Genomic DNA, 25,099 nt, shown 5'->3' with positions numbered 1-25,099 from the left:
CAATAGAGAGATAAAGTAAAAAGTAATGTGAGTATGAGAGAAAAAGTTGTTGCAAAAGTTGTCACTAAATGGATGTTCAAATATCATTTCTCTTTTGTTAAATATGGTTGAATTTCATCCCAAAAAGTAGCTCAGAGGATTGACTTTTTGTTAAATATGCTTGAATCTCATCCCAAAAACTAGCTCAAAGGATGAGGGCATTCAAACATATTTATATGCTCAACAACCCAGAGACCTGAGTAATGTGAAACAAATAACAACTACAAACAATTTCAAAATCAACTTCAACAATTTTCACACTTTTGCAATTGACAATAATCTCCTTTTGTTATTGTTGAATAATTGTATCAATCATAATCAATAAGCCTCATAAATAAGCATATCAAGTCAATAATATAATGTTCCTCCTATAATCTAGTTGATTAGTCGACTAAGATTTTTAGGAGAGGACCCACCACTGGTGGACACTAAAGATGTCACAGGGGATCTTCCTGTGTTGTTTTGGATGAATGTGGTCTTCGAGAATATAATTTCTCATGTTTACCATTTATCTAATGTCTTGAGTGAGAGAGTGTATTTTGAAATAGAGATGGAGGGTCGAATGGTTAAGGTTACAAACACGACTCCCTCTCTTTTTTTTTTTTTTTTTTCTAACACGAGAGGAGCACCCTTGTTGCATGAATATAAATGATGGATGATCTAGATCGATATGTTTTAATACCATATATTGGGTAAACACATTCTTACTTACAAAAATAGTTTATAAGATGAAGAGTGATACTCTTTATAAATTGTAACCAGATCTTATCTTTATTCTATTTGAGACTTTGAATGATTTTCAAAAATTATAATTGACGGTGTAAAAAAACCCTATAGATTGATGTATATAAATTAAGTTTTTGACAATATAAGTCAAAAGATCGATGAACATTTCATAGTTTAAATCTCTTACTACAAAAAAGTTAAATTAGTGATGAAAATTTAGAGGGAAAAAAATATAGGCAACAATATAAATCTACTAACAACAAAAAGTGAGATTTGAAAGGATGATAATTTTTTTTCTTCTCACTTTCTAAAGGAGGCTCTAGAAGTAGCAAAGCACATGTTGCATAGTAGTGTTAAAATTTATAAATAATCTATGATTCTCTACATCATAAAATATGCATGAATTATAAACATCAGCACATGCATATTTGATTCATATTCTTGTTCTTCCCCCCAATGAAATACATTCAAAAGAATCCCTTGAGTCTCAAGCAGCCAATCATCATTGTTATTAATCATTAATATGTGGCTTCAAAATTTTATGTCAATAATAATTAACTCCTTGTTAGATTATATTTATGGCTAAAAAACTAAATCTGCAATCATCAATTTGTACATAGCTTGATAATTGGGACAAGAGTCTCAATGGATATATATTAAGATAAGAGATGGTGAGAACATTATCACAAAACTATATAGGTTGGTTGCTCTTTAACTACCTGGCTAACATGATTCAACTTGATTTTGTCTCCATACATTATTTAATTAAAGTCAACAAACACCAAGAAATTGATATTATGTCTAAGATTTTGTAGTCTATGACTATGAATAAGTTATATGTTTGGATCACTGATATTAGGTGGAATGAAATAGTAAAGTTAATTAAATTTTGAAAAAATGTATGCTATTTCATTTCAACCCATGTTACTCAATTCTATCCTATTTACCAATCTAAACATGGACCGTCTATGGTGTACCTTATTGAAAAAGGTACACCAATGAATCATTCCAGCCATAGACGGTCCATGTTTGAAAAAGGTGTACCCTATGCAACATGAACCGTCTATGGTGTAACCTATTGAGAATTTGACATTCTTAGTTTTCCAACAATGATTCTTTTTCATTAAATGTTGATTTATTATTTACAAAATTTAACGATAAAAAACTACGAATGTCAATTTTTTTTTATCATAATTATCTATGAATTTTTATTATGATGTTATGATCATTCGTGAGAAAACGTGAATGATCCCTTTTTATTGAGATCGCTTTTGATGTTCTCGTAGAGAAATTCAAATCATCTCCTATAATGCAGCGGTGCAACAAAAAGAAATTAATTACGTGTAAGAAAGTGCTACCACATGCTCTAGTTAAAAAAAATTTGGGTAGAGGTTTTAAGAAACTCCAACTAAAGATTTTAAGCATTTGGTGAGAGGTTTGAATTTGATTATGAAAAAAATTTGATTGGGAGGAAAATATTTACCTTCTGTTACTCCGAGTTTCTCAAAAATATTACTTATTGTTAACAACAATGAATACTTTGCATCTATCACATTGGTAAAAAAAGAGTAGTTAAACATTTACGATTACAATATACTTGTAACTTCTATTCTAAGGAACTAAATAATACAAGTTATACAACTACCTACTTATAATACTAACATTAACAAAAGCCTAATAATTTTAATATTCCCTCAAGATTATTCTTTTTCTCTCTATATAAGCACCTTTCATTGCTATTGACTCTCATAACCAATTCAAACTTGTAAACAAAAAATGGGAAGTATAATGACAGAAAAAGTGAAGCTTCTTGTAGCATTACTTGCTCTACAATTTTGTTTTGCAGGATTTCACATTGTTTCTAGACTTGCACTAAACATGGGTGTTAGCAAAGTTGTTTATCCTATTTATAGAAATTTAATTGCATTGCTTTTGTTGAGTCCACTTGCTTACTTTTTAGAAAAGTGAGTTTCCACAACAAACTTGATCTTTTATTTTTACATTTTTTACCTTTTTGTTATTTCCTTTGAATTCATTTTTCTTAGTGGAATAAAATACATTTTAACATGAAAACATTGTCAATATTATTGTATCAGGAATCAAAGACCACCCCTTACTCTATCTTTATTGGTTCAATTCTTCCTCTTGGCATTACTGGGGTAAGAAAGTTTATAAGCTGAAAAACTCCTTCACACTCATTTTCTTATTATACATTTGAATGGACAATCATTTTTACAAGGTGGCACCGTGATTTTGTTAAACTTCCTTGATGTAATTTTTATCCAAATGACAGTAGGTCACCGTGATTCTGTCAATCTCACCGCGAATCCAAACATGCACTTGGTGAATGTTCAGATTCACTTTTTTAGAGTTAAAAGTGATTCTGAAGACTAAAAGTTGATATTAACATGTTTGGAGGTTTTCGACTAAATTGTTTTAACCTCTATAACTGATCATAATTTCAAGCTAGAATTTGTAACTTTTGCCTCCAAGTGGTATTTTTAAACTAAAATTTATCGTTCAAATAGCTTTCACGTGAACATATTCAAGTATAAATCATTTTATCTTAAAGTCACTTTAACTAATATCAGTTTTAGAAAATCAATTCAACCAAAAAAATTTTTAGCCACCATAGAACCAATGAAACCACTTACTATTAGTTCTAATATTTTCTTCTTACCTTTCTATTGCTGTCAATGTAGGATCACTGCAAACCAAGGATTTTACTTGTTGGGATTATATTATGCTTCTCCTACTTTTGCTTCTGCAATGCAAAACTCAGTTCCTGCCATCACTTTTATCTTGGCCTCAGTTTTAAGGTAATTATGAATCATGTCTACTAGAGTTTTAGGTTCGGATTGGATTGACTTATTTAAGTTTAAGTAAAAAGTTTGATTTTATCATTTATTATAAAAATAGGATATACTTGAGTACTTATATGATAAGCGCTTATGCTAGAAGCACTAAATTAAGCTGTTTATTCAGAAATGTAGCAACGGTTTGGATTGGCATATTTGAGCGTATCTATTAGCATAAACACTTGTAAAACTATTTGAGAGAGCTTATGGAAACAACTCGCGACACATTCATATGTTGTTTTCAGCCTATTTCCTTAATCTCTCTAGGATAGCCTAATAAAAAATCTTATGAAGAAAGTTTGACTTTATTTTATCATTTTTTGTATAAATAACTTATACATAAGCACTTATATGATAAACGTTTATGCTACAACAATAAGTGCTTAATAAGTTGTTTATCCAAACAGTTAGTAACATTCTTTATTAGTTTCTATTTTAATCTCATATTACAACTTTGATAAGTTGAATTTGTTTCTATGCCAGACTTGAGGAAACAAACATTGCAAGAAGAGATGGATTAGCAAAAGTTGTAGGAACCATTGCAAGTGTGGGAGGTGCCACTATAATCACTCTTTACAAAGGTCCTCCTCTTCTTCATCTTCAAATGGATCAAATTCAAGGAGACAGTACCTTATTACAAGTAGATGAGTCTTCAACAAAAATGCAAAATTGGACTTGGGGTTGCATTTACTTCTTGGACATTGTTTATCATGGGCTGGTTGGATAGTTTTTCAGGTATTTTCATTGATCATGATTTATGAAGATTACTTAAACCTCAAGTTACAAGTTAGTTATAGTAGTAACATTGATATAGACACCAGACACGACACTGGCACGTTGAAAAAAATTAATAATTGAACGTGACTACGTATGTCGGTTTTGTTTCTTGTATCCAACACCAACACATGTCGGACACGAGACACACTTTTAATCTGAAGTGTTGGTGTTACACAGTCAAATCATTACTCCATCTGATCTCGGTTATAGCAAAAAATATCCATAATTCTTGTCCATTTTACAAATAACTTTTAAGTGAATAATCTGAAAAGCAAAGTGAATAATCTTATGCAGGCTCCAGTGGTGAAGAAGTATCCAGCAAAACTCACACTGACATCATTTACATGTTTCTTTGGATTGATACAATTCTTGATCATAGCAGCCTTCACAGAAAATGATTTTGAAAAGTGGAAGATACAATCGTCAGAGGAGCTTTTTACTATCCTATATGCTGTAATGCCCCTCATTTCAAATCTCAAATATTTGATTTATGCCCTATTTGAATAAACAACTTAATTAACTGCTTAAGACATAAGCTATTTCTATAACAGAACATAAAATAAAATAAAACTATTTTCATTCATATAACTATAAGCTGTTTTTATTAGCTATCCTGAAGAGTTTATGGAAATAAACTAAAAACGGCTTTTGAACATATCATAAGATGTTTGTTTCCATAACCTCTCTCAATGTCTCAGAAGTGCCTATGCTCGTAGATAAGCTCAAATATACCAATCTAAACAGACCTTATAAAATGCAGATAGTAACAAGGAGTGCTAATGATTATAAAGTGATTTTAATTCACTTGTGTGTGATTATTTCAGGGAATTGTAGCATCAGGCATTGTGATATCTCTCCAAACATGGTGTATTCAAAAGGGTGGTCCTGTCTTTGTTGCTGTCTTCCAACCAATACAAACGTTTCTAGTTGCTGTCATGGCAGCCCTAATTCTTGGAGATCAGTTATACTCTGGAGGGTATGCACGAAATTGAATAACTACTTAGTTCTCACTTTCAACTTTATATTATAGAATTGTTTTAAACTGATTTATTCAATTTTATTACAGGATCATTGGTGCAATTCTCATTGTGCTTGGTCTATACTTAGTTTTATGGGGCAAGACAAACGAAAAAAAGGCGACGTCGTTAACAAAGCCCTTGCTTGATTCAAAAGAAGAGGATAAAGTTATTGATGCAGCTTCAAAAGACATACCTTGACATTTCTATTTCAAGAGACAGAATATGAGAATATCTACTTATGGTAAATCATGTGAAGAACCAGTTAACCACCAAAATATGGTTACTAGTTAGCAGCATTCCATGTTGTGCTATTTCAAAAGATGTATGCAACACTCCATGTTCTGTACATTCAATGACCTTAAAAATATGTATAATGTTTGAGGCATGAATATTGACAAGTAAACACATTTCAGCTTACATATATTGAAAATCACCTAAAGATATGTTGTCTACTTTTATTGGTTAGCTAATAGCTTGATATAAATTTGATACTGTACTATTACATGTATGTTTGGTTTTACGGTTAAGTTGAATTAGAATTTCACATAATTACCAAGGTTTCAAGGTCATTGGATTTATTTATGTGTTTGGTTACCCTCATCCTACATGCTAGTTTTCGGGAATGAGGTTCAAGCTCGTTTAAGAACTGAGAAATTGATAATAATTTAAAAATGTAAGAAATTGAATGTAAACTATATTTGTCAATGTCCGACACTAGCACATATTGGACATCGGATATACCTAGTGCTACATAAAAGATATGTCAAGTTGCTATGAACCTGCATCATTTGCAGGTCAAATCAAACTGCAGGTGGTGCTACTAAATCATGATTTCTTTCAAATTATAAAATGAGCTATTTCCAAATGTTGAGATTCTAGTTTTTTTTTATCAACTTGGTATTGGTTGAATTAGTTGTAGTTCTTATAGCGGATATAGATTTGTCAACTTGTCATAGCCTGGATTATTTGAAAAAGATCTAAAACTTGTACGATAATCCAATGGTTGGAGATCCTGTTTGGCGAGACTTCATTAACAAAGCCCTTGTTTGATTCAGATGAAGAAAACAATGAGTTCCTTTTGCAGCTTCAAAAGACATATCTTAACATGTATATTTGCTGTAAGAGACAGAATGTTGGATATGGATTGCCTGGAATCAGCAATTCCATGCACACATTCACGCACATCGGTGGCTATTGTATCAAGGTCGGACGGTCTATGTTTCAAACTCGGTATTTTTTTATTTTTATTTTTTGACACACAAACTCAGTATTTTATATTTTTTTAAAAAATCAAAATCTACATTGAAATCTGGACTGCCTGATCTCAATCCAAATGGTTACCAATGTGCGGACTCTGCAAATGTGTGGAATTGTGACCGCAGAAAATCCGAATCCGTAATTACTAGCTTTGGTGAAACACATGAACAACCAGTTAATCATGTTGTGTAAGGTAACAAAAATGATTTTCTTGTAATGTATTAAGATATAAAATACCAGAGTCCAAGGAACAATGCTAAGCTTGATTGAAGAATAAAGCATGCTGGTGCATTTTCTATTGAAATAGGAAATTTGCTGGGTTGGCTAAGCATATGTGATGTACAGTTACTGACCAAAAAAAAAAACATGTATAATATTGACAAGTAAATCATGATTATGTTTAATATCTTTTTTTTCGAAATAAGCTGGTTTCCTTAGTGATATTGATGCATATAAGAAATTTTTAATTAACTGCAATAAAGTCAAGCTATTAGATCAGCTTGGCTTGGCAAACAACTTATTATTGAAGAGTAATTTTTTTTCTTTGATAATAACGTAGTAGAAAAGGAATAAAATGTTGGGGAACATCAATGGTTTAAGCGTCCATGACCACCAAGAGACTCTGCAGCACATCTCCATCCAAAATTCTAAGGCGTCATGAGTTATCCTATATATCAACATTTCCTCCATTCCAAGTCGATGTGAGACTTAATCATCACACTTGATTTCCAACATATATTTTTTTGAACTTTGTTTATTCTGGGCGCGCCCGACCAATGAAATGGTGCAATGCAAAGACAATGCTTGCGAGACCCAATAGCAAGCTACCATGATGATCTCTCCCCCTAAAAAAATAATTCAAGATCATGTTTTTGTAGTCTAGGAATAGTCATTCATGATTGGTACCAATTGAGAGTTTCTGCTCTTAATTACGTTCTTATTTTAGGCCACCTAAGGTATTAGGAATTTAATTTAAGAATAAATGGGTAACAGTGTAAATATTCTATGATTTAAAGGACCAATTTGTAAAAGAAAACTTAAATTCCTAACTTCTTTTAAACATATAACTTAAGAAATCGCGAGAGATATTTGATCTATTTAAAAACGTAAAGGATTAAAATTGGAATAAACGATAAAGAACTAAAATTTTACTTGAAATTATACACATGTTTAGTCGGTGTTTGATATATATGTTCATACTACTTATATTTAAGCGTTTTGCTAACGAGTGTTTGAAGCACTCTTTAAGCATCTAAGTTTAGAAATTATTCTTTCAAAAAATCAACTATTACAATTTACATATACATTGTATTGAATACACGAATTTTTTAACAAAAAATAAAAAGAATACACAAATTTTCATAAAAACATAACATTTAAGACGCTTAAAGAGTGTCTCGAGAGAACTTGTTAAAATGACTATATGATCATTGAATCATTTCCCTTCTCCCTCCATTATTTTGTACTTATTTCCCTATATTTAGAATGAAACGTGGGTTTGTTAAGTATTGATTGGTAGTAATAATTAGTAAGATGCAAAGTTAGAATTGGCAACTTAGACTCTACTCCTAGTTCGCATATTCGAGTGTTCTCACTATTTTCCTTTAGCTTACGTACTTATCTCTTGTCATTAACAAGGAAAACAAAAAATATGCAAAAAACAAATCCAAAGATATTTTTTCGATTTTATATTGTCCTTAAAAAGAAAAATCATTTTTTTATTAGTTGGAGTCAGAATCAAATCTAGCCACAGTGTATTTTCTTTTGAGGATATCTATGAGCTAGTTCTATGTTTTACTCGATCCTATTTTATGTATTATTTTACCTTTCCTCAAAAAAATGTATTATTTTACCAAGTTAGTCTTTTAGACTTGAAATGTTGTGCCAATGTGTCAATTTTGATGACAACGAGTTAAAAATTAAAGTATACTTGATTAAAATAAAAAGTTAAAACTTGACCAAAAGTTTAACTCGACATAATCTTAATATACATGTCAATTTTTAGGACAGCTGTGAATCATTTCCAATATATTTCTTTCACACAACTTTAATTAATTATTTTCACAATGACTTTTGGCACTCAAAGAAAAATATAAAAAAGTGAACAAAATAATGGAAGGAGAAGGGAAATGATTCAGTGATCATTGTCAATTTGTAGTTTTTCTTACTAAAAATTTGCAGACTGTGCTCTTTGGATTGTAGTGTGAGAACTTTTGTCTATTCAAAATCGATGGCATATTATATTCCTTTCATATCTACACATCAGACGTGCTCAAACAGTCCACACCTTCTTTGTCACATGGAAGCTCATGAGGGGCCAATATTACAACTCACTTATTATTATTATTTTGACGGTAAAAACTCAATTATTATAATTTGATCTGTATAATTGTTTATTTAACATTTGACAAGTAGTTGGTTGATCTTTGGTTTTTGACAGGAATATATATATATATATATATATATATATATATATATATATATATATATATATATATTTTTACTATTAAATTAAATTACTTGCTTATTTTAAACCGGTATGATATTAGTATATCAATTTGAGTCTATAACATCAATGAAAATGATGGAGGTGGTAAGAGATTTGAGCCACGTGGTTAGATTTTCTACTTTACTCTTGCAGGAAGAAAGTTTGGTTGGGAGGAGAAAATTCACAATGTGTGCATAACGGATTTACCGACTAGAGAAAATATCAAGTCACACGAAATAGGAGGGAGTTCCGATAATTTTTTATGCGTTTTGATTTTCTTTTTGTTTTATGTGAGTGATGTATATTGGTATTGTAACCCGATCAGTCTTATCCAACTTATTTATGTGTTAGTCCATTGGACTAGTCCGGATCGACACATTCAAATTTTTTTTTTTTGTTGAACAAACATTAATACTCTTGTTTTAGGATAATTTTTGTTACTAGAGAAATATAATAACCGATCAGTCTTATCCAACTTATTTATGTGTTAGTCCATTGGACTAGTCCGGATCGACACATTCAAATTTTTTTTTTTGTTGAACAAACATTAATACTCTTATTTTAGTATAATTTTTGTTACTAGAGAAATATAATATAAAGTTTGAAAATCATTTAAATTCATTTAGACCATATACGATGTCTACCTCTTATCCTGACCATCAAAGGTAGTTGCATTACAATCCGTGACCCTACTATATCAAATCCATTGTGCTCATTCATTCATTGTGATTTTATTCCCATAGAAAGGAGAAAACACAAACCATGAATTGCAGTTTATAATTGATAATCCACTTAGCCACCGCAATTCTTCTTCTTCCCAATCCATTTTTTTAATTCTTGTATATTCCAAATCAAATTTTAATTCACCTAATTCTAGATACCCCACAAACAACAACAAAAAAACAGTAAAACACCTTTTTCCCGCTATATATATGTTTCTTAACTCTTCCATGTTTTTTTAATCAAAACCAAACAAACTCTGAGATTTCATTTGTGACAAGGTTTTAATAACCACACAAGACTCTCTCTCTCTCTCTCTCTCTCTATCTCTCTCTCTCTCTCATAATAGAAGAGAAAAGAAACCGTGAGAGAGAGAAAAAAACCAAAACCAAAACAAAAACATGTCTCTTGATTCTCCATTGATTGTTGAAGAAACAAAACAAAACAACAAGAAAGAAGAAGATAGAAGGGATTTGGTTGAAGAAGTTAAGAAACAGTTATGGCTATCAGGGCCATTGATATCTGTTACACTTTTAAATTTTGGTATCAATCTTATTTCAGTTATGTTTGTTGGTCATCTTGGTGAGTTACCTCTCTCTGGTGCTTCCATGGCTACTTCTTTTGCTTCTGTTACTGGTTTCAGTTTATTGGTATGTTTTTCTTTGCTTCCCTATCAAACTTCTTCTGTTCATCGTTATATGTATATGTGTGTGTGTGTGTGTCTATATATATATACATATATATATCTGTGTGTGTGTGTGTGTGTCTATGTATCTATGTGTGTGTATCTATGTATGTATGTATGAAACTTACACATGAGTGGAACACGTGACAACAAAATGCTATGCTGCTAAGCACAGCTGCACAACATTCATGAACCTAGGAAACATTAATGCGAGTTTGTGTTTGAAGTATGGTTAGAGGTTTTGGGTCTAGCGTACGAGACTAATAGATATTTGTGTTGTGACAAATTTTTGTTTGAATATTTGCTAATAAGAGTTGTCCACATGCAGTGTGTGAGAGTGATTGATGATGGTAATAGCCATTTATGACAAATCAATTTTTGTGTGGAGAGTACAGTTTGGTCTAGTGTAAGAGTTTGACTTTGATAGCTATTTGTGATGAATCATTATTTGAATAAAGATGTCTTTAAATATAGTGTTTGATAGAGACTAACTATGGTACTAACCACTTGTGACGAATCAATGTTTGAATCTCTACTGTGAAGAGGTTTTAACGTATCGTGTCTGATAGTGACTCACTTTTGTAAAAGTCACATGTGATGAATCACTGTTTGTGAGAAGTATGGTTAGAGATTGGGTATAGTGTAAGAGATTGATATCTGTTTGTGATGAATCATTAGTGTTGAAATCCTAATTAGAAAGATGTGTTTATGTGTAATGTTTGATAGTTATCGACTTTTACTTTGGTAATAGTCATTTATGACGAATCCATATTTGAATCCTCACTTGGGAGAGGTGTCAAAATATAGCGTTTGATCGATAGTGATCGGCTCTAATAAGAGAATATATAGTGAAATCGAAGTAAAACCATTGAGGTGTGTTTGGGAGTTTGGAGGAAACAGAAATGGAAGAGAGTACTTATGACTAATAATTCCGTAGTAATGTGGAGGTGAACTAGCTTTCAAAATCCTATAATAGTTCATTTTATGAGTTCTCCTAAAACCCTCCAAATTTGGGGAATTCAAATTAAACTAGGTTGTCTGATATTTTTCTCGATTCAAAATAATGAATAACTATCGTTTGTTTGTCAGTTAATTTGTTTTTACTCACATTATTAGTCAAGTTTAAATAGGATACAAGATATTGTAAGCTTTAGGTCTATTTGCCATGATTCACTGAGACTTAGCTCTTGTCGCTTCTATTCATTGAGATTCAGCTCTTGTCGCTTCGACTCGCTGAGATTCAGCTCTGGTTACTTCGTCCAAAACTAATGTGGTTTATTTTATTTTATATTTTATAGCAAGGAATGGCAAGTGCCTTGGACACATTATGTGGACAATCATACGGCGCGAAACAATACCGCATGTTAGGCGTACACATGCAGAGAGCAATGTTCATTCTCATGATCGTTGCGGTTCCCCTCGCGATCATTTGGGCAAACACAAGATCAATTCTCATTTTCCTTGGCCAAGATCCTGAAATATCTATAGAGGCTGGCAACTATGCAAAGTTAATGGTTCCATGCCTTTTTGCTTATGGTCTTCTACAATGCCTCAACAGATTCTTACAGACTCAAAATATTGTATTTCCAATGATGTTTTGCTCTGCGATGACGACGTTACTTCATCTTCCTATTTGTTGGTTTATGGTATACAAATCTGGATTAGGTAGCAGAGGGGCTGCCATAGCAAATTCTATATCCTATTGGATCAACGTTACCATACTCGCACTCTATGTCAAGTTTTCTCCTTCATGTAAAAAAACATGGAACGGTTTTTCAAAAGAAGCATTTGCACTGAACAATATCCCAATTTTCCTGAAGCTTGCCATTCCTTCAGCTGTAATGGTTTGGTAATATTTAGTTACTTTTCTAAACACTATTATAGTTTCATTTCTCTTTAGAGAGATTCTAATGTTGTTTCCATTTTTATTTCCGACAAACTTGGTGAGCAGCTTGGAAATGTGGTCATTTGAATTAATGGTTCTCCTTTCCGGTCTTCTTCCAAATCCAAAGTTGGAAACATCAGTGCTTTCTATCAGGTTGGTTTCATATTCAAGATCCTCTTCAATATTATTTTGACTTTATTATTATGATTTTCATTAACCTTTTGTTGGTGACTTTGTTTTGTCAGTTTGAATACATCAGCACTTGTTTGGATGATCCCCTTTGGCCTCAGTGGAGCTATAAGGTTAGTATTTCTCGATTTTCATGCAGTTTTGTATTCAGTGGTAGTATCTTATTTTTACTTAATCAAAATATCTCAAAAGCTTTGCTCTCTTTCTTATTTGCACGTTAAGAAAAATTCCGTTGCTTTAGTTTGTGTATGTAGTTTCATTAGTGCTTGAATGACTCTTGCAGCATTCGTGTCTCGAATGAACTCGGGGCTGGTAATCCAGAAGCCGCACGTTTGGCAGTGTATGTCGTTGTAGTGATAGCCATTATTGAGAGCATCGTAGTTGGAGCTGTGATTATACTAATTCGCAATATATGGGGATATGCTTATAGCAATGAAGAAGAAGTTGTCAAATATGTAGCAATTATGTTGCCTATTATTGCAGTATCCAACTTTCTCGATGGACTACAATGTGTTCTTTCAGGTTTCTCTTCTTCCCTATAACTTTTAATTTATTTCTTCATAGTGGCCGAGTCAAAAACAATGATAGAGACATATGGGAGCTTTTGTTGGTTGGCAAATGATATCCTTCTTAACTATGATTCAGGCACTGCTAGAGGAGTTGGTTGGCAAAAAATCGGCGCATATGTCAATCTCGGGTCATACTATTTAGTCGGGATTCCAGCAGCCGTTGTATTAGCTTTCGTATTGCATGTTGGTGGGAAGGTAAATAAATGTTGTCCATTTTTTCACAAAAATTACTAACATATGGTTTGGTTCAACATGCTAATAATAATACTTATAATGTAGGGATTGTGGCTGGGGATCATATGTGCACTCGTAGTTCAAGTAGTTTCTCTAACGATCATTACAGTACGCACTGATTGGGAGAAAGAGGTGAATAATTTCTTCAGGTTTTCTTAACGATCTCTTTCATCGTTTTAATAAATATTCATGTCATGTATTTTTAGATATTGACATGCCTTTATTTCTTTCTGATTCGTTTTATTCAGGCAAAGAAGGCTACTGATAGAGTTTATGATTCAATAACAACAGAGAGCTTAGTCTCATGAAGAACGAGATTTTGTTTAGTTTTCTTAGTGTATTGGCAGGGGATACATCTTTTAATGTAATGTGGAGGGAAAATAACATGTGTTGCTTATAAAAGTTACTATAAGTGAATGTGATCCATATGTTACTGATATCATGTAACGTTATACATTGTTTATCCCTATACCACGAGTTGGTAACTAAGATGCAAAACGATCCTTAAGTTTAAAAATTCTAAAGCTGCAAATGCTGATGTTGTTAGGCCGAGCACTGTTACTCGGGTTCAAACTTAGGACTTGACAATATATTTGTGAGTTACCAACAATGGCTATCAGGTCTATTGATTTCACTGATTTCATATTTCAGTTTAGAAGTTAGTTTTTCTCTACTTGAACTTTTATCCTTTTACTACAAAAATGTCAAAATTAGAAATATCAAACTTATTCTGTTCATTATAATTTTAATTGACTTTATTTGCAGTTTAACTTACTATTATTTTATTTAGTATAACAAAGAAGATATACTATGACCTTTGGACAGTCTTGACACCCACAAATAATTTAGAAACTAAATGACTATGCTTACTACGACTAAAATTGTTGCAGAAAGAAGATTTTTGGATTATGTGTGGAAAGATAAGAAAGTTGTTTTGGATGATTGAAGAGGATTTAGTTAACACATTACATAAAATAATTAATACTTTCAAGTTAATTAATTTATTACGACTTTTTAGATTAATTCATGAGCATGAGATTTGTCACATCCTCATGTATCTTGCTTTGCATTTCCGACAGCAATTGTTTTTCTGTTTGGGTTGATTAATTGTATACAATTGAATGGATAGATTGTTGAATGTAGTCTGAAATAATAAGGATACAGCTGCTTGTAGGTTGTATCACCTTAACTTTTAAATTGTTAAACAGTCCCCCACATTGTGTTAGGCATACATACCACTAAACAAGAAAAAATCTACTTTCCTTCAAAAAAAAAAAAAAAAAAAATCTACTAAAAATAGTTCCATATCGATCAAAAGATGTAGTATGATGATGTTTATAAAATTCAAAGTGTCTAATTATGTTTGTAGCGTGGAGGATGACATATGTAAACATAATCTTGTATATGTAGGTTAATCTTTCTATGCTTTTGGCCTTTTATTTATATTTTTATTTATTTTGAAAATTTGATAGTATATGTAATCATATAAAATATTCTTGAACGTTAAATTTTTTTAGTCATGTTTATAATATTATAAAAGTTTTCTGCAAAATTTAGAATTTTTTAAAATAAGATGAATTAAATATCAATTTTTTAAAACCAAAAGGTCAGGATATAAGTAACAAAAAATTATGTCCGAAAATAAAGTAATAAAAAATTAGACCTGAAATCTAATTTTTAATTCAATTTTTGAAGTATAATTTTGTATATACTAAAATTGAAACAGTTTTTTTACGAAGATTAAAAATGAAATGTTTAAATTTTTTACGAAGATTAAAAATGAAATGTTTAAATTTTGTAGGGATTGAAACATAATAAATTTAACAATAAATTATAATTAGTATAGTATAATTATTTTATATAATAAATTTAACAATAAATTATAATTAGTATAGTATAATTATTTTATTATTCAATTTTTCGTTGTATTATAATTAGTATAGTATAATTATTATTCAATTTTTTTTGAAGATATGATATATTTTTTTTGAAGATATGATATTCAGGATATTTTTTTTTGTGGTGGTCGGAGTTCGAACCCCAGACCTTGCATATTTTATGCACTGTCCATACCAACTGAGCTAAGCTCACGAGGGGGAAGATATTCAGGATATATGCTACTAATTAAGAGCTCATTTGTTATAACTTTTTTAAGAAAAAACCATTTTATTTTTAAAAAAAATCATCACTTTTTTTTTTGAAAAAACTAAAATGAAATATATTACCACATCAAAAAGGCCTTCCTAGCACAAGGTGTGCAAAGGAAGTAACACCTGAAAACAAGTCTGTATAATATTTACAAGGCAAACGCCAAAGCACCAAAAGCCCACCAGAAAGAATAGATAAGCAACTAGCCTATGCCTAGAATGGAGAAGGGACTAAGCCACCAACCATGGTAATTGAGGGGAAGACTGACATGTTTCCCCTTCAGCCACATGAAAGTTAGAGACTTAATTTTGTCCACTACCTGCGGTATAGAACAAGTTTTATCGTTGAAAATACAATTATTTCTTTCTTTCCAAATCTCCCACACTGTTGCAAACCAAATAACCTGTAAAATTGAACGCCGTGTCTTGGAAACACCACCAATGTAACCGAACTGATAATAGTGACTTGCAGCATCGCAAGGTAGCACCGCAGACAAGCCGATCCACCTGAGAATGTAATACCAAACGGAACCAAAAATAGCACAATGTAATAATATATGAGAAGAAGTTTCCACCTCCCCACAACCTCCAACACACGACTGAGCCTCAATATCAATCACCTGACGACGGTAAAGATTATCTTTTGTGGGGAGCCTGTCACGGAACAAACGCCAAACAAATAACACCACTTTCAAAGGAACATCTTTATGCCATAAGGAATCGATAGGCACCGCAGAGACAGCAGGAAAATTATCATTAAAGAAGTTATAAGCGCTTCTAACTGTGTAGACGGAAGTAGTTTCCAACCGCCACACCCTCTGGTCATCCCTACCTACCTGCAATGTAACCGTTAGTAATAACAGCCTAAGTTCCTCTAACAATTCCTCTTCCCACACGAATAACGTACGCCTCCAATTCCACGCCCCCCCTCCATCCCCCCATCCTAATACATTCATATTAAAAACCGATTCAGACTTCAACATAGATAAGTCATATAATCTAGTGAAACGATCTCTAAAAGACATCCCACCCACCCACACATCTGACCAAAATAGAGTATTTCTCCCATCCCCCACCACCTGACTGACATTACCCTGAAACCACTCTTCCGAACGCAAGGACGATATGTCCCTCCACCAAACAGAAGCCTCACGACCACCCTCCTTCACCAGACCATCCTCCACCCCATATCTAGCGGACAACACCCTAAACCATAAACTATCTCTATCCACCAACAATCTCCAACACCACTTCCCTAGAAGGGCAATATTAAAATCTCTTAATCTCCTTACCCCCAAACCTCCAACCTCCTGACTTCGACAAATAGATTGCCAATCAATCCAAGTAATTTTCCTGTGGTCTACACTCCCCCCCCCCCCCCCCAAAAAAATTATTAAAAATAGATTCGATAGAGGAAACGATACCTGATGGAGCTTTGAAAAAAGAAAGTGCATAAACAGGCAACGATGACAGGACAGACTTCAAGAGAACCAGACGGCCACCCAAAGAGAGAAATTTCGAACTCCAACCCGACAGTCTAGAGTGAATACGCTTAAGAAGGGGGTCCCAGAAAGCCAATCTTCGCGCATTACCACCAATGGGCAACCCAAGGTACAAAAAAGGGATAGTACCAACTTTGCAATTTAAAACCAACGCTGCTGCCGATAACCAAGAACCAGAAACATTCACACCAACCAAACTACTCTTCGAAAAATTCACCTTTAAACCAGATAATTCCTGAAAAAGAATGAGACACGCTCGAATAGCCCGAATATTAGCCCAAGATTTCTCACCCAAAATCAACGTGTCGTCAGCAAATTGAAGATGTGTTACCGACATCGGATCACACCTCCCTACCTTGTACCCAGTAAATAAATTATTAACAGTTAAAGAGAGCATCAACACATTAAATCCCTCTGCCGCCAAAAGAAAAAGGAAAGGCGACAAAGGATCTCCCTGTCTCAAACCCCTCTGAAGATGAAATTCATCCGTTGGAGAGCCATTAACCAATACAGATGCAGTGGCTGTCCCTATACATTCAATTATCCATTTTCGCCAGAGTGTCGGGAACCCCATTTTCACCATCACTTCAGCCAAATATTTCCAATCAATAGAATCATAAGCTTTTTCAAAATCAACTTTAAAAAGTAACAATTCCTTCTTCCTTTTTCGAGCTTCGTCCACCGCCTCATTTGCCACCAAAAGCCCATCAAGAATTTGACGACCTTTAATAAAAGCCGACTGAGAATCCGATATCACTGACCCAATCACCGACCGGAGCCTATTAGCTAAAACCTTCGCCAAAATTTTATACAAACTACCCACCAATGAAATGGGGCGAAAGTCATTAAGACGCTGCGGATTATCATCACTTTTAAAAAATTCAAAAATAATAGACTAGGTTGGATGATATTTTTCTCAATAATACTACTAATTAAATCATTAGTGGTAGACCGTTTTCTCCCTTTTCCTTCTCTCTAAACTCAAGCACATCCTTAGGGTACGACACTGATTCACAAGGGTTGAAGGATGGATATATAGATGACAAAATCTGGAAAAATGGTTGAATGAGAATTATCTTATGGTCCACATAACAATTTACAAAAATGTCTTTTTAAGGAAATAGTTGAGTTTCATGGACTAAATTTTCAACCAAGTTTTTCAACTGTCGTCATTGTCATGTTGTCTTCGTGATTATGGTTACATCGTGATTTTTTTTCCAGCAGAAAATCACCCATAAATATGTTTGATGCAGCCGCAGTTGTAATGCTCAAAAACATTTATATTGAGACTGCAATTATGATTGCAAACTACATTCTACATTCTTAAACCATGTTTTCAATACTCTATTTGAATAAGCCGACTCCCCTTCAAAAAGTTTTGCTTACCTTTCTATAAAAAACTAAAATATGAAAAATTACAATACAAATTTGAAATGATTTTCATAGCATAATCACTGCATGAGGATTTTTTCACAATGTTCACATTATTCCTTGATCCAATCAGAGTTGGTTAGTGTCTTTGGAATTTTATGATTCCAACTTAATGTTACAAGATTATATCCACTTAGAGTTGGTTAGTTTTCTGTTAATTGGTTCCATAGTTGGTTAGTAACTTCATTTCATATAGTTAGTAGAATAATCCATGTATCTCATTAATTATTAAGCATAGTTTTACAATGAAACCAAGATAATGCATAAATATCTTTTGTTTGTCGGTTACTTTTTTTTTTTTTTTTACTCAAACTATTAGTTAAGTTTAAATAGGATAAATGATATTTTAAGTTTTATGTCTTTTTGCCATGATTTGCTGAGATTTAGCTCTTGTCGCTTCATCCAAAATTAATGTGGTTTATTTTATTGTTTATAGCAAGGAATGGCAAGTGCCTTGGACACATTATGTGGACAATCATACGGCGCGAAACAATACCGCATGTTAGGCGTACACATGCAGAGAGCAATGTTCATTCTCATGATTGTTGCTGTTCCCCTCGCGATGATTTGGGCAAACACGAGATCAATTCTCATTTTTTCTTGGCCAAGATCCTGAAATATCTATAGAGGCTGGCAACTATGCAAAGTTAATGGTTCCATGCCTTTTTGCTTATGGTCTTCTACAATGCCTCAACAGATTCTTACAGACTCAAAATATTGTATTTCCAATGATGTTTTGCTCTGCGATGACGACGTTACTTCATCTTCCTATTTGTTGGTTTATGGTATACAAATCTGGATTAGGTAGCAGAGGGGCTGCCATAGCAAGTTCTATATCCTATTGGATCAACGTTACCATGCTCGCACTCTATGTCAAGTTTTCTCCTTCATGTAAAAAAACATGGAACGGTTTTTCAAAAGAAGCATTTGCACTGAACAATATCCCAATTTTCCTGAAGCTTGCCATTCCTTCAGCTGTAATGGTTTGGTAATATTTAGTTACTTTCCTAAACACTATTATAGTTTCATTTCTCTTTAGAGAGATTCTAATGTTGTTTCTATTTTTATTTCCGACAACTTGGTGAGCAGCTTGGAAATGTGGTCATTTGAATTAATGGTTCTCCTTTCCGGTCTTCTTCCAAATCCAAAGTTGGAAACATCAGTGCTTTCTATCAGGTTGGTTTCATATTCAAGATCCTCTTCAATATTATTTTGACTTTATTATTATGATTTTCATTAACCTTTTGTTGGTGACTTTGTTTTGTCAGTTTGAATACATCAGCACTTGTTTGGATGATCCCCTTTGGCCTCAGTGGAGCTATAAGATTAGTATTTCTCAATTTTCATGCAGTTTTGTATTCAGTGGTAGTCTCTTATTTTTACTTAATCCAAATATCTCAAAAGCTTTGCTCTCTTTCTTATTTGCACGTTAAAAAAAATTCCGTTGCTTTAGTTTGTGTAAGTAGTTTCATTAGTGCTTGAATGAATCTTGCAGCATTCGTGTCTCGAATGAACTCGGGGCTGGTAATCCAGGAGCCGCACGTTTGGCAGTGTATGTCGTTGTAGTGATAGCCATTATTGAGAGCATCGTAGTTGGAGCTGTGATTATACTAATTCGCAATATATGGGGATATGCTTATAGCAATGAAGAAGAAGTTGTCAAATATGTAGCAATTATGTTGCCTATTATTGCAGTATCCAACTTTCTCAATGGACTACAATGTGTTCTTTCAGGTTTCTCTTCTTCCTTATAACTTTTAATTTATAGTCTTCATAGTGGCCGAGTAAAAAACAATTATGAAGCTTCTATTGGCGTTGTTTTCGTATCTTTTACTTCTAATCTGGGCTGTTTCTAATAATGCAAATAATATCCTTCTTAACTATGATTCAGGCACTGCTAGAGGAGTTGGTTGGCAAGAAATCAGCGCATATGTCAATCTCGGGTCATACTATTTAGTTGGGATTCCAGCAGCCGTTGTATTAGCTTTTGTATTGCATGTTGGTGGGAAGGTTATTACATATTGTCCATTTTTTTTTGCAAAAAAATGCTAATATATGATTCGGTTCAACATGCTAATAGTAATACTTATAATGTAGGGATTGTGGCTGGGGATCATATGTGCACTCGTAGTTCAAGTAGTTTCTCTAACGATCATTACAGTACGTACGCACTGATTGGGAGAAAGAGGTGAATAATTTCTTCATGTTTCCTTAATGATCTCTTTCATCGTTTTAAAAAATATGATCTTGTCATGTATTCTTAGATATTGACATTCCTTTACTTTTTCAAATTCTGTTTATTCAGGCAAAGAAAGCTACTGATAGAGTTTATAATGCAATAACAACAGAGAGCTTAGTCTCATGAAGAATGAGATTTTTTGTTTAGTTTTCTTAGTGTATTGGCAAGGCATACATCTTTTAATGTAACGTGGAGGGAAAATAACATGTGTTGCTTATAAAAGTTACTACATGTGAATGTGATCCATGTTACTGATTTCTTGTAACGTTACACATCGTTTATCTCTATACCATGATATGCGACCAGTTCGTCTAGATTAGTACAAGAACTTAAAACTTGTTGGATCTTCCATGCAAGTGTGTTCATTTAAATCTTGTATTTAGATCAATGGCAAAAGTTTATTGATAAAAATACGTTATAATACTTACAATTGCGCGTTACTTGGATTCGAACGAGCACAATGTTTACCTTTCCCTTATGTACTTGCATCATGAGAAATATAAGATGTGTGAAGGCCATATCTCATTATTAATAATGCTTGACTTAGTAAAGAAAAACAAGTTCTCTCATCCTCTTCAAGATCGCCCTCATAAAAACACCTTAGTGGTAACTAAGATGCAAATCAAATCTTAAGTTTTAAATATTATAAAGCTGCAAATGCCGATATTGTTAGACCGAACACTTTCGCTCGAATTTGAACTGACTACCACTTTGTTTACATACCAAAGTCATTCCTTACTTCAATATTGAGCATAAAATATCCATGCTTATGCAAGAATAATAGAAAAACGGTTTCATAAATGGCATCACAATGCAACAATCAAAAGTAGCACTAATACTCACAATTCATCCTTTGATTCTCGTCGAGGAAAAGGTACCAACCATTATTTGATCTCTGCTACGTACTTTGTCCTACATTTTAATAACAGGATGCATATTTGTGATACATTTAATACATTTTTTATGTTAGGAAATTTGCTTCACATGCATATATGTTGCCAAAAAAATCTCTATTTTTAATTTTAAACCACACACAATAAGAAGAAAGAAGACGAAACAATTATGGGCTATCAGGTCTATTGATTTCAGTTGCACTTTTAAATGTTCATATCAATTCTCCCATCAAAAAAAATGTTCATATCAATCTTATATGTTTGTTGGTCATTTTGGTGTGTTCTCTTGCTTCTGTCAGTGATTTTAGATTTCAGTTTATTAGTTAGTTTTTCTCTACTTGAACTTTTCTCCTTTTACTACAAAAAAAGTCAGAATTAGAAATATCAAACTTATTCTGTTTATTATAATTTTAATTTACTTTATTTGCAGTTTAACTTACTATTATTTTATTTAACATAACTAAGAAAATAAGTTGATACAAATTGACTGGCTTATTCAAAAATAAAATTAATGCTATAACACTACAAAATTCTTGCTGTAAGTAAATCTTCGGAGCTGGGAATTTTTTACTGGTAATTTTTACGTAGTTGTTGGCTGCAATGATAAGAACATGAAGTCATTGTGGAGTTCATAGAGAATGACATGTAACAAGCATTAACTTTCAAATTGTTAAACAGTTCCACGCATTGTATTAGGCATACATACCACTAAGCAAAAAAATAGCCACTAAAAATAGTCCCACATCGGCCAAATGGTAAAGTATGATGATGTTTATAAACTTGAAAGTGTCTAATTTTATATGGGGAGCGGTAAGTAGCTTGTGTAAGTATGTTCTTGTTTACACAGGTTGCAAGCCATCTTAAGCCATCCATCTTTTGATAATTTATTTTATTTATTTATTAAAATTATATTTTATTAAAATTAAAAGATAGTCCCCCCGTTTTTTTTTTGTCAAGTGCTTATTTTTTAACCCCCCTGTTTTTTTTTGTCAAGTGCTTATTTTTTAACCAATGATTAAATTTTCATGAAAGTCCATTCTTTAAAAAAAATAAAATTAATGAATCTAATTCACATTGACCAACTTTTGGGATTAAAAATTAGTGTATTTAGGTTAGGCTAGTGTTTTATAGACATGCCATTTGGAACCCTTTTCAAAATTATTTATTATTTAAAAATAGTGGGTCAAAGGAGTCCGATCGACGATCGAAAAGCTCTACCTACGACCATCATGAGATCATCTGATCTCTTTTGCTCTCCATTATGAGCATGCACAAATCAAAGATGGGGCAATAGGTCAGCGGACCCCACTTGCCTCCAATTGTGTATTGTATTTTTAACTTAAAATTAGATATTTATTGAGTTTGACCCTACTTATATAGTATTATTGTCTTCACAAAGTTCATTTATTACACTACAAAAAATTACAAAATTAAGAAGGATCCTAATGAGTGTTCTAAGAGCACTAGTTAGTAAATCAAAAATAATTTTTTTTTTAAATTTTATAAAAAGTTGTTATAATTATTATATCGATAAAAATAACGTTTATTTTTTAGATAAAATTTTCTTTTATGAAATCTTTAACCAATTATCTTAGAGTATATTGTTAGCAAGACCATAAAACCATTATTATAATCTAAACTATTCTTATATATATATTTGTTGAAAAAGGTTGTGATTGACGCTACATTGGTGGTGAAAAATAATTAATTATGATTATATTTTTTATACTCTGCTAGAAATGGACAAATATTTTTTTAAAAAAATCAACATTTTACTGCAATTATAAATATAACTTGTATAATTTTCGCACGCTACGCGTTTATAAAGTTTTATATAAATTTTTATGATATAACTTTGACCTCACTTATTAAAATTTCTGGATCCGTCACTGATTATGAGATCATCTAATGCATTATTTAGGTGTGGAAATATAAGAAAGTTGTTTTGGATGGTTGAAGAGGATTTATTAACACATTACATAACATGATTAATACTTTCAACGGGTTGATTAATTTAATATGACATTTTAGATTAATTTATGAGATTGGTCACATCCTCACGTACCTTGCTTTGTATTTCCGATAGCAACTGTTTTTCGTTTTGAGTTGATTATTTGTATACAATTGAATGGATAGATTGTTGAAGGTAGTCTGAAATTTATAGTTAGTTGTTAATTGATTAAGTAATGAATTTAGATGGATGGATGAGTGAAATAATAAGGGTTTTGAATATGATTAAAAATAAGTTGATACAAATTGATTGACTTATACAAAAATAAAATTACTGCTAACGACAAAATTCTTGACCGTAATTACTTCTTCTACGTAAGGATATTTTTGTTTGTAGTTTTTACATAGAGTTATGATACATAGATACTCTTAGGTGGCAATACACCCCTTAACACTCACACAAAAATCTGACATGTGGTACTTTTTGGTTGTAGAATTTATAATATTACCCATGAACTGGTCAATAAATTCATCAATATCCTTCTCCCTTTTGATTCATATCGAGTCAGCTATCAAATCTTCAACATTGTCATTATCTGCAACATATAATTCTGAAATAAGTGTACTATAGTTTAGAAATACTGGAAAGAAAAAATATTGAAGGCATGAACTTATATAATAACAAAATAGATTATATTTGAATAGCAACCAAATTTTTTTTTTTTTTTAGCAAACACATTTGGACCTGTCTCCATTGCTATAAAATGAAAAGATTCAAAGAGAAAAGGTATAATTTATGGAAAATGCTACTTGTTCCGAAAATATAATTCAAGGAAACATCACAACATACAAGTGTAATCCTATCTATTCCAACCTGTCCAAAAGATCCAATGGTTTCCATTAATTCGCCATACCTTCGTAATGTATTTGTTCGCTACAAAACATCACTCTTTCTTTATTCAATGATATTCCAATGATCTCTTGGAAAAAAATAACCATATGATAGTAGATGTAGTGCTTATAGATTATTCTTTAGTGAGAAAATTTATACATCAATTGACACAAATTAGTAGACACTACAAATCAACTGAATGTAGAACAAAGATAGAATTTTGAAATTATGACTTTTTTAGATACAAAGTATTTGCCGATGCTATAAGCATCCACAATCACATAATTCATTATCTCACGGCTACATTGCCTACCAGAATTGGAAAACCTTAGTTGCCTTTGTGAATTGTGATAGGTTTTGCTGTCTTGATTGCTGCAAAACCTTCATTTCTGACACTTTTATAACCCTTGGCAACCAATTTAAAGAAACGGGGGCAACTGAAAAGGCCCACGTTGATGGAAAGGAGTACTATCATTTTGTTTAAAATATGCAAAGGTGCATCAATAAATTGTCTTGTTCAGATGGGTGTAATGAAATACTCCCTCCGTTTCAAAATGAGTGTCGTTTTAGGTGTTTACACACATATTAAGAAATGCAAT

General features: G+C 32.3%; 1 protein-coding gene, 1 long non-coding RNA gene and 2 pseudogenes across 4 annotated transcripts; 3 read left to right on the top strand and 1 right to left on the bottom strand.

Moving 5' to 3' along the window:
• The first annotated feature begins 2,509 nt into the window (after nt 1-2,509).
• On the top strand, nt 2,510-5,875 carry LOC146918041 (WAT1-related protein At3g18200-like; annotated as a pseudogene). The gene is made up of 7 exons (XR_015015953.1): nt 2,510-2,729; nt 2,862-2,924; nt 3,468-3,584; nt 4,107-4,358; nt 4,695-4,853; nt 5,225-5,376; nt 5,467-5,875. The product of XR_015015953.1 is annotated as a WAT1-related protein At3g18200-like (transcript).
• A 4,249-nt stretch (nt 5,876-10,124) lies between these two features.
• LOC146918040 (protein DETOXIFICATION 16-like) lies at nt 10,125-14,080 on the top strand. The gene is made up of 8 exons (XM_085719715.1): nt 10,125-10,534; nt 11,868-12,418; nt 12,521-12,607; nt 12,700-12,756; nt 12,927-13,165; nt 13,289-13,407; nt 13,492-13,578; nt 13,695-14,080. Exons 1-8 carry the CDS (start codon nt 10,286-10,288, stop codon nt 13,752-13,754), a joined length of 1,449 nt encoding a protein of 482 aa, XP_085575841.1. The 5' UTR covers nt 10,125-10,285; the 3' UTR covers nt 13,755-14,080.
• Nucleotides 14,081-18,570: 4,490 nt separating this feature from the next.
• Nucleotides 18,571-21,025, top strand: LOC146918039 (protein DETOXIFICATION 16-like; annotated as a pseudogene). Its single transcript, XR_015016694.1, has 8 exons — nt 18,571-18,604; nt 18,908-19,514; nt 19,616-19,702; nt 19,795-19,855; nt 20,002-20,260; nt 20,418-20,536; nt 20,624-20,714; nt 20,832-21,025. The product of XR_015016694.1 is annotated as a protein DETOXIFICATION 16-like (transcript).
• Nucleotides 21,026-23,863: 2,838 nt separating this feature from the next.
• LOC146918038 (uncharacterized) lies at nt 23,864-24,892 on the bottom strand. The gene is made up of 2 exons (XR_015015952.1): nt 24,814-24,892; nt 23,864-24,204 (listed from the first exon to the last, which is right to left on the bottom strand). It is a non-coding gene; the product is annotated as an uncharacterized LOC146918038 (long non-coding RNA).
• Nucleotides 24,893-25,099: the final 207 nt, after the last annotated feature.

The sequence above is a fragment of the Medicago sativa genome, chromosome 6, assembly GCF_051527215.1.
Source record: "Medicago sativa cultivar Bolivia chromosome 6, Bolivia_mono, whole genome shotgun sequence".
Classification (NCBI taxonomy): Eukaryota; Viridiplantae; Streptophyta; class Magnoliopsida; order Fabales; family Fabaceae; genus Medicago; species Medicago sativa.
Note: the sequence above shows the minus strand (reverse complement) of the source record. Positions and strands in the feature narration are given on the sequence as shown.